Below are 14,176 nucleotides of genomic sequence, written 5' to 3' on the forward strand. Positions count from 1 at the left end.
TTTCAAACGACCAAACTATTCCTGTCTTGACTTTCTTGACATTTTGGCTCACTTTCCATCTGAGTATCTTTTGTTTAATGTTTGTCTGTTTTGTACATCGGAGTCTGTTACGCCAGTATCCTTCAGGTCTTTTCTGACTTCAGTGATCCACTTCATGTTCTTAAAGCTTTCTGTGTACTCCCAATATCTGCTTAGTTTGTCGGTTGCCACGTATTCTCTTGATATGTCCGTAAAATTTCATTCGACGTTTCTTCGAATAATGCACTAGGTTAGTTATCTGTTCAGTCTCTTGTCCATTCCACAGCTCTTATCATTATTCTGACTTATTTACAAGTTTTTTCTGATGATTCTTCTCTGCAGTTTCCTGATTTTTCTAGTGCAACTTTCCGATGCATGACCACCGTTTCTGACATGCATAGAGCTTCCCGCTTGATGGTAGTGTTGTAATGTCTCACTTCTACATTACGTGATATGCATGATTCATTGTAGTTGTTTCCACTCGTCCAGATTGCTCTACTCATCATTTGATTTCCCTGTTCGTGAGGTTCTTTCTCAATCCCATTTGCCCGTATCAGTTCTCCAAGATACCCTAATTTGTGAACTCTCTTGATCACGCCATATTTTGTCGTATTTTTTGTGTGCTTCTTTTTGGTTTGACATGTATTTTGTTTTCTCGAAAGAGAGCTGGAAGCCGACCTTATAGACTTCTCTTTCAGGACCTCTGTTTGCTTTACTGCTGTTTCTGTGTTATCTGTGAATTTTGCCAGATCATCTAAATGCCAGAGAGCCGATATCTAGTCTTTTGGTTTTCCTGCCTAGTCTGATTTGCTGAAAAGGCCCTGCAGCTTCACTTCTTTTTTCCCATTCGCTGACAACTTTGTCTAATAGCGTATTGAATAATAATGGTGATATTTCATCCCCCTGTCTTACTCCTGTTCTAATCTCGATGGACTCCCCCATGAATTTAATTTCGATTTGATGTTTTTTAGTGTCTGTTTGATAATGTTCACTGTCTTCTCGTGGAGGCTCGTATCTTCCAGTTTTTGGATCAATGATGGTCTGCCTATATAGTCATATGCGTTTCTGAAACCTACGGAGGTGCACACGATTTCATCGCTTTGTATCTTAGAACTGTCTTTAAATTGAGTATTTACTCAGTATAGGATCTCCCCGGTCTGAAACCTGTTTGGTATTCTTCTACCGTGTTTTCCGAATAGAAGTGTGCCCTATCTAGCAGGCACTGTGGTAGAATTTCTCGTGTGACGTGCAGTAATGATATTCTTCTATAACTGTTAACGTCGTTCCTATCCCCTTTCTTATGTAAAGGGCGTAAAACAACGCAGTTACAGTCTTTCCGTATTACTGCATTCTCCCGTATGTTTTGTATGATATTTGTAATTTCTATGATTATATTCGGCCCAGCGTCCTTTAGAAGTTCAGCTATTATGCCATCTTCTCCTGCTGTTCTACCTTTCTTCAATGTCGTGATTTGTCTCTTGGTCTCCAATTCGTCTGGTGATTTGACTTAGCATTTCTTTTGATCTCTTGGGTCCTAGGGAATCTTTCAGCTGATTCAGGACAATTCAGTTGTTCACTGAAGTGTTTCACCCCTGTATTTCATTATTATTATTGTTATTATTAATTATTATTGTTATTGTTGTTATTTTATTTTCTCGGGATTCGGATAATTATCACAATTTATTGAGAACTATTGAAACCGTCTGCTAGTGAAGCCACAGTCATTTTTCACAGCTCATCGCTATTGAGCATTCTTTCCTTGTCTTTATTGATAGAGTAATTTGCATAAAACCTTGTAATAAGAAGTTGCACATATCAGACATTGCTTATTGTTGATTATATTTTAGGAGAGAATAAGGTTTTGTTGATAGGTACCATACATTACAAATTTGGGAGACGTAATCTTCATTACAGTTGACAGCGGCGCGACAGAAGTCGCCCGTTGCAGTGTCGTCGCTGTAATGAGGTTCGGAACAATGCGTGGCGGACAGTAAATCCCCTCCCGCCACCATCTCTCCGCTATCGAACCTCTTCCTCTCTGCTTGGTTTTCGATATTTTTTAACAGAAAGTGTCAACAACCTACTTACATTGATGTCACCAAAGAGAATTAGTCTAATCTAACCTGCACCATGCATAGAGAACTGGTGTCTTTGGAATAGCTCCAGTTAGCGGTCCATGGTTTGTTACCCACCTAAGTCGATATATAATATTGAGTATTTTTGTCTATAACAGTTGACAAGACACATCTGTGTATTTATGAGAGAAATCACCAGATCTGTGACGGTACATTTTAGATACTTCAGGTGGTTCCAGAATGGTGTCCCCTCCACAATTGAAAATAAAAAAGAAATAAGAACAAAAATATAGTGATGTAACTGATCTTATTAGCGACGAACACTTTTCTTACACGCCATTGAGGATGTCTCCCTCTTTCAGCCATGTTATCAATAAATTACATCACTATATGATATTATAATCCCGTAACTGTGGTCAGAACATACAATGGGATCAACATGTCTTCACCATTGGTACAGTGCGGATATAAAGAGAATGTGCTGTTTTAGGTGAGATAAGAAACCATGAATGTTCCGCCAGCAGGCCTGTTCGAGATAATCTAGCTTCCTTGCTTAGTGTAAGTTAGATTATGTTAATCCTCTTTGGTGACATCAGTATAAGTAGCGTGTTGATTCTCCCCGTTAAAAATCACAGGAAGCTAAGGCGGAAGGGAGAACTTTAATAGTGGATAGTATACCTCCATCTGCTAAGGATATTGCAAAATATTGTTACTGTTGCCTGAAACCTGTCGACCTTAAGATTTATGTATGGACATGTATATTCTCGTATATACAGCGAAGGAAAAACAGTCGCGATGCCAAGAAGGAGTTGTGTGACGTAAACGAAAGTTAGTAGATGTGTTTCGACATCTGAAAGGTGATTTCTAGTCAGATTTTGTGCCAGTCGCATAAGTGTGGCACTAGTAGTACCACTATGAGGATACAGATCAGATTTGCTTCAAATACCCGCTGTAACGGTCGTGAGCGTAAGTTACCTTGGAGATTGGACATTCGTGAGAATGCCTGTAAGACGACAAAGACACCATTATCAACAGCTTACTGAGTTTGAACGAAGTCGTGTCTTACGGCTATGAGAAGCTGGTTGTTTCTTCTGGGATACTGCAGAAAGACTTGGCAGGAATGTAGCCACTGTATATGATTACTGGCAGCGGTGGTGGCGAGAGTGTACAGTCGCAACAGAAGCGTGCTCCAGACGGCCACGTGGCAATACCGGGATGGAAGACCATCTTGTTCGACGTGCGGCTCTGGCGCATCGCGCTGCTTCTACAGCAGCAATTTGAGCAACAAGCGGTGCCACAGTGACACAGCAAACTGTTACAAATTGGTTACTTCAAGGACAGCTCCGAGCCAGATGCCCTGTAGCGTGTATTCCACAGACCCCAAACCACAGCCATTTACGACTTCAGTGGTGTCAAGAGAGAGCTCATTGCAGGACAGGACGGAGGTCCAATAAAAGCTGGTTCCGCCTCGGTGCCAGTGGTGACTGCATCTTCGTTAGAAGGAGGCCAGTTGAGGGCCTTCAACCAACTTGTCTGCATGCAAGACATACTGGACCTACACATGTTGCGCCTGCACTGCGATTTCGCATGATAGCAGGAGCACTCTCGTGATTATCCCAACACACCCCGGCTACAAATTTGTACATCAATCTGGTGATTCGACCTGTTGTGCTGTCATTCGTGAACAGCATTCCAAGAAGTGTTTTCCAATAGGATAAACCTCGCACACATACCGGTGCTGTAATCCAGAATGTCGACATGTTGCCTTGGCCTGCTCAATCGCCAGATCTGTCTGCAATCGAGCGCATATGGGACATCATCGGATGACAACTTCAGCGTCATACACAAACAGCATTAACCATCCCTGTATTGACCGACCAAGTGCAACAGGCATGGATCTCCATCACTATGGCGTATCTCGCACTTGCATTAACCTGCAATGATAATCACTTAAGTACGTTACCTAGACAAATGTATTCCCGAAATTTCATTACTCTACATTAATTATTTATTGATGTTGCAATTTTTTTTCGTCAATGTATATTCCACAAGCCGCTGTAAAATGCATAATCCTTTACCTGCAACAGTGGAAATGTGTGCTCTGGTAGGTAAGGGGCAAAGGCGTCTTTTCGATTGTCGCTCAAGGCACGTTGTTTTCTGGACGTGGAATTTGGACGTAGGTCGGGAGGCCTCCGTCGGGACGTTAACGGCCCCGTGCCGGATCTCCCACGGGCGTGCCGCAGCCGGCGGCGGCGATGTCAGTTCATTTTCCCACGGGGGCAGCGCAGACCACCTAACGTGCATCTAGTGGCCGCCCAGGGCCACACCGCCAAATAGCCCGGCCCCACCAGGATGCCGGCCGCGCCACGCCGCGGACAATGCGCCCTCTCCACCTGTCCGTCGAGCAACCACGGGTCTTTTCTCTGCCTCGTGCCATTTGTTTTCGTTCTTTGCTTGTGTGTCCAACGTAGCGCGTGTACCAGAAGTTTCAGTTTAGGGAAGATCTTCCTTATTCAAAGTACTTTATCTTGCTCTACGCACAGAAGAATTATCTGTAATGTGAAATGCTATGGCCCTTCCGCACGTAAAATATGCATTTCATGGTGAGTGTTGTTTCAGGAGACAGGAAAGCGCGTATCATGCGACGCAATAATGTTGCTGATGCCGAAGACAAGGAAGTAAATTTATGATACCAGTTATCGCCATATATAGATGCTCCCTAAAAGATGAGGTTATGTTAAACATCTCTGGATCTGATTTCTTTCCTTGGTTGCTCTGTTAGTCAGAACTTTGTAAGATCGCGTTATCGTGGTCGAACGAGGTGGAGTAGTATTCCAATATTCTAAACACGCCAGAGTCAAATTTCTGTCTGGCTATTCTGATTCAGAAAATCCGTGATTTTTGTAACTTGTTTCAGGAAGATGATGCGATAGTTCTTTTCATTGAAACCACCGTCGATTTCACTATCGAGCTAGTGCTCAATTTCTAATTGCTTCTCTGTAGACGGAAGCACTGATTTTCTTTCCTATTTTATTACTTCCTCAGCTACAGTTACACCGCAAAAATATACCATTATCACTCAGTAAACTTATCAGGCCAACCATACTATACAGTCAGTCTGATAGCTAGATGGCTGCCTATAATCAATCTTTTCTTCCTAATATGTGTCAGAAACTCATTAAGGAAAATTATACAATTGCTATCCTTCTGCGTGTATTTTCTGTGAAATATCAATCTATGAAGACCACGCTGATCCTCATCGTCAGATTTGTGTAAGGTTCCGTGCTGCAACCTCTCCTAATCCCACTTGGTACCATGCCTGAAGGCAAGACTTTAGAATCCATCCAAGTAGCAACGTCATTTGTATATGCATTGTAGTCTTGCTATTTTCGTAAAATTATCATTTTTCACTCAGACGATAAGTGGTGACCGTACTGAATATCGTCTTTTCTAATTGTTTTCAGTTGCAGCAACGTTCTCGCTTTTCATCAACAGGGTGTCATTTAGCAGTGAAATGCACACAAAACAACTTTAATGTTGTAGAAAATAACGTTGCTGTGCTGAGTTTAGTGCGGCACAAGTATCTGAACTTCAGTCGCAGCTCTGATCAGTTATAGTAAGCTTTTATCTGCAGGAAACATTTGTCCGTTCTCACGAGCAATAAGTTTCCTGATGATTCGACATAAAAGAAATAACTTTATATGATGTCCATGAAGCACAGATATCTAGGGTTACTAAGTCACTTCTTAATCCAGTAGTATCTCTCTAACTAAACACCTGTACGGTACCCTCTTGAAGACTTTTCACTGACAAGCCCCAAAATGGTGTGGCAGCCATTTAAATTTATTTATTCACGTTATTAAGAAATGAACCTATGTATAGTGTTATTTACAATAGTTTATGGTATAATATTGAAATATTTGAAAGAAGTAAAGAACGTAGAAAAAAAACCAGAGAAAAAAGTTAATCAATTCGCAAATATAGTAAACAACGGGTAATACTAAAACAAATTATAGCTAGTTTAAAATGATGTAAATCGTTAGTTGTACTTATATGGCGACAAGTTTTCGGCGTTTCAGTAGCATGCAGCTGTTAAAAATTGTTGTGTGAAAGGAGGATATAATAACAGGCAAGAAGCACAATTAGATATGAAGTCTTGCTCTTTCGTAACACGAGACGGGAAGAGAACAATACAGAGCAGCAGCTCTCATATGCAGCGATTCCTGCGTTTCAGCTACAGTTACACGCGCGGACAACACCAAAACATCAGCGCTTGACTGTGATCGTACAATACGTATTCCAAAGAGTCAGCAAAAGAAAGATAATGAACTGTTAATAAACTCTAGAACTTGCTGAATCTTTTAATGTTTGCGGTAACATGGTACCGTGTAACAAGAATTATTTGTAAGGATAATACAAAACCGAATGCAACACGCGTGACAGATAGACCGAGAACGGATGCTGTTGCCCGACTTCCCAGTTTTGCGTACAGTGCATGCGATGTGGAGCACGCTGATAACTGATGTTGATGTTAGATGTTCAGCTACTCTTCAAAGACGCTGATTAGAGGTGGCACACTGAGATCTCTGCAACTATGATAAAATAATTCTCCCTATTTGACAGCCCTCGTTTGGATTTCTCCTTATTGTGGAACTGTAAGAACAGTCAGAAATTATGTCATAGTGAGGAAGTGAACGGGGAGGAAGGTTAGTGCCATAACACGAAACCATTGTGCTGTGGCTGAAATAAGAAAAAGAGCCGGCCTCAGTCAAAAGCAATTTGTTGTCCATTTATCCTTTTCGAATGTATCAAATTTGATGTATTGCTTGAAGTATACTGCAGAGAGAACAAAATTTCCCGAGAATAAAATGTGACATATTTTGCTAATTTAGCTCGCTGCATATAAGTATCATTTAATTTATATCAACCGTTACCAATAAATGCAAACAAGTATCTTCGTCATATTTCAAAGAGCTACTGAAAACAAATTTATGTTAGAAAATGGTTCAAATGGCTCTGAGCACTATGGGACTTAACATCTGTGGTCATCAGTCCCCTAGAACTTAGAACTACTTAAACCTAACTAACCCAAGGACATCACACTCATCCATGCCCGAGGCAGGATTCGAACCTGCGACCGTAGCAGTCGCGCGGTTCCGGACTGCGCGCCTAGAACCGCTAGACCACCGCGGCCGGCAAATTTATGTTAGTTAAACCAGATCCTGAATATATTGTATGCCACTTGTTGCACATTAGAATTTCATTTCTCACTGAGTTGTGTGTATACTTCCAATCTTGTGCAGAACGAAACAAATAATTTCTTCCTGGATTATGATGTCCGAAGACGCAAACTCGATATATAGCGCATACGTCATTTTAGTTCGGTAATTATTTAACAGTTTAAACCCGTTGTGTCTGAATTACAAACAACCTATGATGGCAAAGTTCTGTTTCCATTTATTTCTTTTTTTTGGTAAGATTTCATGTTTTTCATTATACGTCTACCCCATGTTCTTCTCCAACTGGACGTGTATCTCCTTTGTAGTAAGTAACTCTGCAGTTGTCAAAACTGTAAACTTTAATCACCACATCTTTCTTTATCAGAAATATTGTTTGCTGTTTGGCATCATTTGGCATCATCGCCCTGTCAGACTTCATGTCAGAGCAGTTGTACATTTTGGTACTATTCAGTACGGCGTGACAAATTCCGAGCTCGAATTTTGAAAGATATCGACCTATTCTCCAACAACATGTTGCTGATTTTGCTAATAGGCACAGATCAGGGTTCGGTTCGCGGGGACGGGTGTGGTCACGGTTTAATTTGAAATTGGATGCAATTTTGACATAATTACATCATAGCTTAGTACATCGATTTGCACAACTTCCAATAAACTGCGTATTAAAAGCAATCGTCCGAAAATTTTAGATGTGGAAGTGTTATGCCATTGACTTAAAAGCTATAACAATTAAAAACTCACACAACTCTGACAACATAAATTACACATTGTAAAACCGAATAGTGCACTAGCCGTTATAAGTATTTCACTTAGCAGTGCACCTGTGAATAGACTGTGGCTTTGGAAGCGCATAAATTGGGATAATGCTGTTTCTTTCAGTCTTTCCCGTCATCGGTCGGGTAAGTTAGTTCGTCTATCTGTAATTTTTTCCTTAGTAGAGGGTACTCCCCTTTTTGCCTTGGCGTACTTAACTTCCTTTTGATCGCCGGTTGCACCTACAAACTTACGAACCACGTCGGATTTGTTTGTTTTTGGCAGCAGATACGATCAGCCTGTGACTGACGCTTTACTTGCCTGAAATGTTTTCTGCACTTGGTCAGGCCGCAAGTCCATCAAGGCAAACAACTGAAAAGTATCCTCTTTTAAACGCAGATTTTAATTCCTTGCCCTTTTCATGCTACTTTACTTTCTGAAAGTTATGTCAGAAAGAAATCGAATTTTTTTCTGAACTGCTCTTTGTGAGTATGTGTGAATGTGCCCATGGAGTACATGACCCGACCCTCCGCTTTCCCTTGTATCTGCGCCTGTGAAGGTCTGAACTCCACCCAAGTTCGCCGCTTAAAATCAAAAGCTGCGGGAATACCAGATGACGCATCACAGTAGAGCATTTCTTTGACTGAACTTATAGAGAGCGCCAGCTTAACAGTAATACGGTTCATAGCCTCCCTGTCCCGAGGTAACAGTTGACGTCGGTATGAATAAAGGAATTAATGTCGGAAACCATTCCAGTCAACAGGTAAAAACTGGATTTAATTCAGTTTTTAACTTAATAACTGGTTGTATTTTCTCTTTTAAGATTTTAATTTTTGTCAGGCCATAGCTATTTTGCGGAAATTGATGAGTAAACCATAAAGCTGCTCAACACTTTTTCACGCTGCTAATGAGAGAAAAAGTAAAAGAAAAGGAACTGAACCCAAACAGAGGAAGGTTAACCGTTTCCGTATTACTGAGATTTGTCCTTCTCGTCCATCTGTTGTCCGTCTTTGTTATTACACTGTGCCACAATTAATTACTAAGCTGCTGTTGTACGATCTCATCAAAAAACGCGGATGCAATACAAATTACATATTACACTTGTGCATCCCTTTCTATGAGGACAAGGAATACAAAAGTTTGATTAAGATGTGCGAGAAGTCAACACACAGCTAGGAAATATTCACTAGATTTAGTAGCTAAATATGCAAATTTATTTGATAAATGTTACGACGACAAAGTTTACTTCAACATATAGCTGTCCAAAAATTACAAGTTAATCATCCTCCTATACAGAAAATAACTGAAAGGATTGTTTCACAATTGAAAGTATAGTTGAAGATTTGCAATAGTGAAGGGCTAGTCGCGTTTTATTTTTTTATAAGCAGTGAACGTTTACCACTTATTTAATAAAGTTTAGTTTTTTCATCTATTTCAGACGCTTAAGTTTTCTTTGATATATATTTTATGCCGATGACATTTTTATAGCAGATGCAATGAAACAATTATTTCCTGTATTTCAGCAGCTATAGTTTTCATTTTGCGGTACGCAGTAACCTTACTTAAAATTTCTGGCGTTGCTTACTAAAATTTCTTGCTAAATTTGCTTCCTAAAAATTTATTTTCCTGTCTCTGTTCAGACTTCATTTACTGTTAAAGTAGTCGCTATATCAATCACTGTTGACCTTAGATTTACCAACTTTAGTGTCAACAAACTGGTGATACTTCGTAGTTGATTACAACGGATCACCTGTGTTAATCGATGCCTTCATCTCATTCTATAAGATAGTCACAATAAATTCGTTGTTCTTGGACAGTTGTGTGACACACAATTGGGAGGTTACTTCCATATGTGATAAAGACTTATATGAAATAATTCTGACCAAACTACTTTCTGGTTAAGTAATGAATATATTACTTTGTAGAGGACAGGAGAGAAGTTTTATATATCAGTATACTGCTGCCTTCCGCAGTACCTTATATGTTTGATTTTATGTCAACTCGGATTTTCGACCCTTAAGCAGGAAAAAAATCTTACCTATTATTAATACCTCTCTTAGTAGTACGCCTATGAGATTCGAGTAATTTCTCTGCATGCCCCAAGACGTATTATTTGAAATTTGTCAGGTAAATTTTGCATACAAATAAAAAAAGTTCTGTTTAGTGAAGTGAGTGTATAAACGTAATTACATGACTGTATGATGCTTTGAGTACCACGTTGTTACTGGAGTAGAGGATGGAAGATGGTCATACAGCTAGTACCAAACAGATTATGTTCAAGAAATATGCTCTAGATTTAGATATTCGATTTACAAAATTATTGTCTGGTAATAATGTTTATTGTTAACAGCTTATGAAAATCTTCTTTATTCTGACACTTCAGTTATACCACTACGGGAATTTTTTGTGAGAAACATAACTTGATTGCAGTTCTGTGCATCGAGTACTTTTTGACCAACTTACGCACAATTTACTCCACAGTTTTCAGAGAGCTGAATAACTGTCATGTAAATGACTTATCATGCGATTCTTATTGCTACTGTTATAATTACGAGGAACTACTTGGAACTGAATTTCGTTTTCTCCTCCATTTTCAAGGAAAACCTGTAGCTAGACATAGAAAGTCAATGCTAATTCAGCTGTTCACCGGAGACCTCAACGTCTGGTCAGAGCAGGAACTTCTTTCTTGCGTGTTACAGAAGAATTTCAGACCATGACAAGTGCTATATTGTCTGTGTTTCCTTCATTTTTAACTCGTCTGTGAACTTCCCTGTGTAGACATAATACCTTTATCTGAGAATGTAGCCAGTTCTTTCTGTGTGTTTAACGAAAAGATTAACATTATTATAGAGTTTTGCGTGAGGAGCTACTTCATGTTGTTTGTCTCTTCCTAGTCTCTATCCATACGACCCTAATGCCGGTGTTGCTTTTCTATATATGCTTTGTGTATTCTAATTTTTTCATCTGAAACAAAATTATTACGATTTTTTTTAGCTTCATTTGATATTCGAGGTCTCACAAGTAAAAAGCTCTGTGGTTTTTGTTTCTTATTCGAAGTGGAAGGAAACAAAATTTTACTGCGTACAGATAGATCATCTCACCGAAAGTGATGTATTTACTTTGATATTTCTAGTATCGTTGTGGTTTTCATTTGAGATACTTTCTTTCGGAACATGTCAACTGTGAGGCACGTTTATACACATCATCGACTTGACATTTACCATAGACAAGATATAAAAACAGTGTAAGGACACAGTTACACATTTTAGGAAATAAAATGTTTCTCTTTACTTCCAATCTTATCACCACCTAATTTTCATTTTTTGGAGATCCTAGATACCGTAGTTTCGACACCGAAAGTAAGTTTTTAAAGTACTGTATCAAAGTAACAAGGGTTGGTTTTCTGTGTAAACCCCGGGGGTAAGTTGTTAGGAAAGAGAGTGCACAGTGGACACCTAAGACGACTTACCGACCGTTGCTGCTTCACTGAAAGTCAGTACGGAGAGGGCAACGAGGACGAACAGGACGGTGGAGGCGACGGGCAGCGGTAGCCCCAGCTGCGAGAGCGGGTGTCGAGCGCTGGAGACGGTGGCCGCCATCGCCGACCCAGCGACCGCGCGCACTGAGCCTCCGAGCCGCGCCGGGGGCCCGCGACAGCAACACGCCGTCCGCCGAGGAGGGAGCCGTCCCCTCCCCTCCCTCGCACGCAGGGCGAGCCCTTAAACGCGTGCGGGGCGAACAACACGCCACAGCTCCCACCCACTATATCCCGGAGAGTGTGCAACTCCGCTCGCGTTTCCCACCTGCTGCTGAACGAGCGGCAGCGCACTTCCACCTTATGTCCTAAAAACTAGCTAATAATACGGAAATTTCTATTTTTAATATTTACCTTAATTGTCTAGAATAGTTTCGATATTTTGCATGAGTCACACGTTTTGCTCAACGAGATGGAAAGCTCCATTAGTAAATTCAAAGGCAATATTTTGGTTGTAGCATGCAGTTATCTACATCTATGTTGTGTGGCGGAGGGTATTTTGTGTACGTAGTCTCTCCGCCAATTTCTTGTTCCAATGGTGAATGGTACTCGGGAAAAAAGACTGACGATAAGCTCGAATCTCCTTGGCCTTTTTGCGAGATATACGTATGAGCAAGCAATACATTGATCGACTTGTCTACGAATGTCTGTTCTCGGAACTTGAACAATAAATCACACCGTGAAGTACAATCAGGGGCGGATTAATGAAGTTTTATAGGTGGGGGCGGCTGCCCAGAAGAGGAGGAAGACCCAGGGGTCCTCTACTTGAAAATTAGGGAAAGAAGCCTTCAAAAATTACTGTTTGATGATGTTTTCACACTTAAAAATATCAAACAACTGCAAAAATGTGTTTTGTTTTAGACAAAGAAATTTTAAATTTCTTGAAATGTGTAACATTCACACTCTTTTTCTGAATAACTTCTTTTATATAGTTTTTAACACACAGCAACAAGCTCATAGGCCTTTTGTTAACAAAGAGTTGATACCCATATTGAAACAAAATAAACTGAAAGTAGAATGAAACACTTTTAAAACTGTGGTTCTTAATTTGTTGACAGTTGTATTTTTTCCAGTTTAATATATATTTATGCAGGGTGGTGGGAAATTATGTCACGAAATTTTAACCCAGGGTAGCTGATGCCAGTAGAAACCAAAATTACTAATGTTGTGTAGGTCGACAACGCACAATTTTTAAATTACGGAAACTCGGCTCCACGCGCTCCGATTGGACGCGGGATTGCCCTGTTGCCGGATGCTCAGGATAACGCATGACCGCGAATGCTTTGCCTGCCGGAGATCGCGATGTATCCAAGGCGACCCACACGTTCGATGACAGCGCGCCAGCCTTCCACTCTGGGGGCCTGGGAGCGAATCCGCCGGGCTCCGACACATTCATTGTAGTTTCATGATAAGACGTTCTGGGAACAAACCCGTCAACAGCTATTAGTTCGCGTACAGAAAGTCTTTTACAAGTTGTGTTGGCCGTGAAAAGGGCCTATTTTGTAGCTACGAGATCGTTTACTTAAAGCAGGTGCTCGAATTGGCGACCCTCTGACGCGACACAAGCTTGGTAACGTCGAACGGTGTTTTGTTGAACTCTTTCAAAGATTCCTAGCATTGCCCTGATGTGATTGGTGGCATGTTGAATGGGATCCCTTAATTCCTCTTCGTGTCTAGGTAGTTCGCGTCCGGGTGGGTGAACTAGAACCTTGAAGAATCCATACAGGAAAAAGTCCGGTGGCGTGAGATATGGTGATCGCGGGGCAATGTCCTACGACCACCTTTGCCAATTACCCTGCCGTCGAAGAGTTCATTTAAATATCTGCGACAGCATGTGCGGGCGCCCTATCATGCTGCAATCACATCGTAACCGTATGTCCAGAGTTTCTTGCAAAAAGTGAAGGTAATTTGCCCCGGTAAGTCGAGGAGGTAGACGGACTGGCAGAATCAGATAGTCACCCACAATGCCTGCCCAAATGTTGAGCGAAAATCGTTCTTGGTGTCCGTGGACGTACGTGACATGAGGATTTCCCCTTGCCCCGTAATGAACGTCTCGAGTGTTGTAAAGGCCATCCTGATGGAAGGTGCACTCGTAGATAAACAACACAATGGCGGGGAAGTCGGGATCTCGTGCAACACGTTGCAGAAGCCACCGGCAAAACTCTAGTCTGGGTTCATAGTCCGCCACAGGATTTAGGTCTTCGACAGGATGGAAACTAAATGGATGAGTGAAGCAGCATAACACAAGTAGGTATTTAATGTAGTCAAGATATTACACCTATCCTCTGTGGCCACAATTAACAGCCTACTGAGCACAGAATATGGACCAATAGTGGCTTTTAGCAGTAGCCTTCATCTGTTCCACTGATACTCATGAGGTTTGAAGGTCAGTGTATGGCCATCAATTTGCTAAAGTAGTGTAATACTATCCTTTAAAAACTGCCTTTTGAAGAAAAAATTAATACATTCACAAGTGTTATTAAGTAAAAAAACATTTAGACGTTCGAGTCTTACTAGTAACAAATTTATTTTTATTTGAATGCGATATTTATTATCAA

At 40.8% G+C, this 14,176-nt stretch overlaps 1 protein-coding gene and 1 long non-coding RNA gene across 3 annotated transcripts in view; one reads left to right on the forward strand and one right to left on the reverse strand.

The window, feature by feature from the left end:
* Positions 1–11,687, reverse strand: part of LOC126471962 (uncharacterized) — a 445,209-nt gene extending 433,522 nt beyond the window's left edge. For both annotated transcript variants that reach the window (XM_050099902.1, XM_050099901.1), the window contains exon 1: positions 11,553–11,687. In XM_050099902.1, the coding sequence (XP_049955859.1) occupies positions 11,553–11,682 (130 nt within the window). In that variant the 5' untranslated portion in view covers positions 11,683–11,687. The remainder of the gene's footprint in view (positions 1–11,552) is intronic.
* LOC126471989 (uncharacterized) overlaps positions 1–14,176 on the forward strand; it is a 512,362-nt gene that overhangs the window by 388,815 nt on the left and 109,371 nt on the right. The window lies entirely within an intron of this gene.

Source organism: Schistocerca serialis, chromosome 1, assembly GCF_023864345.2.
Source record: "Schistocerca serialis cubense isolate TAMUIC-IGC-003099 chromosome 1, iqSchSeri2.2, whole genome shotgun sequence".
Lineage (NCBI taxonomy): Eukaryota > Metazoa > Arthropoda > Insecta > Orthoptera > Acrididae > Schistocerca > Schistocerca serialis.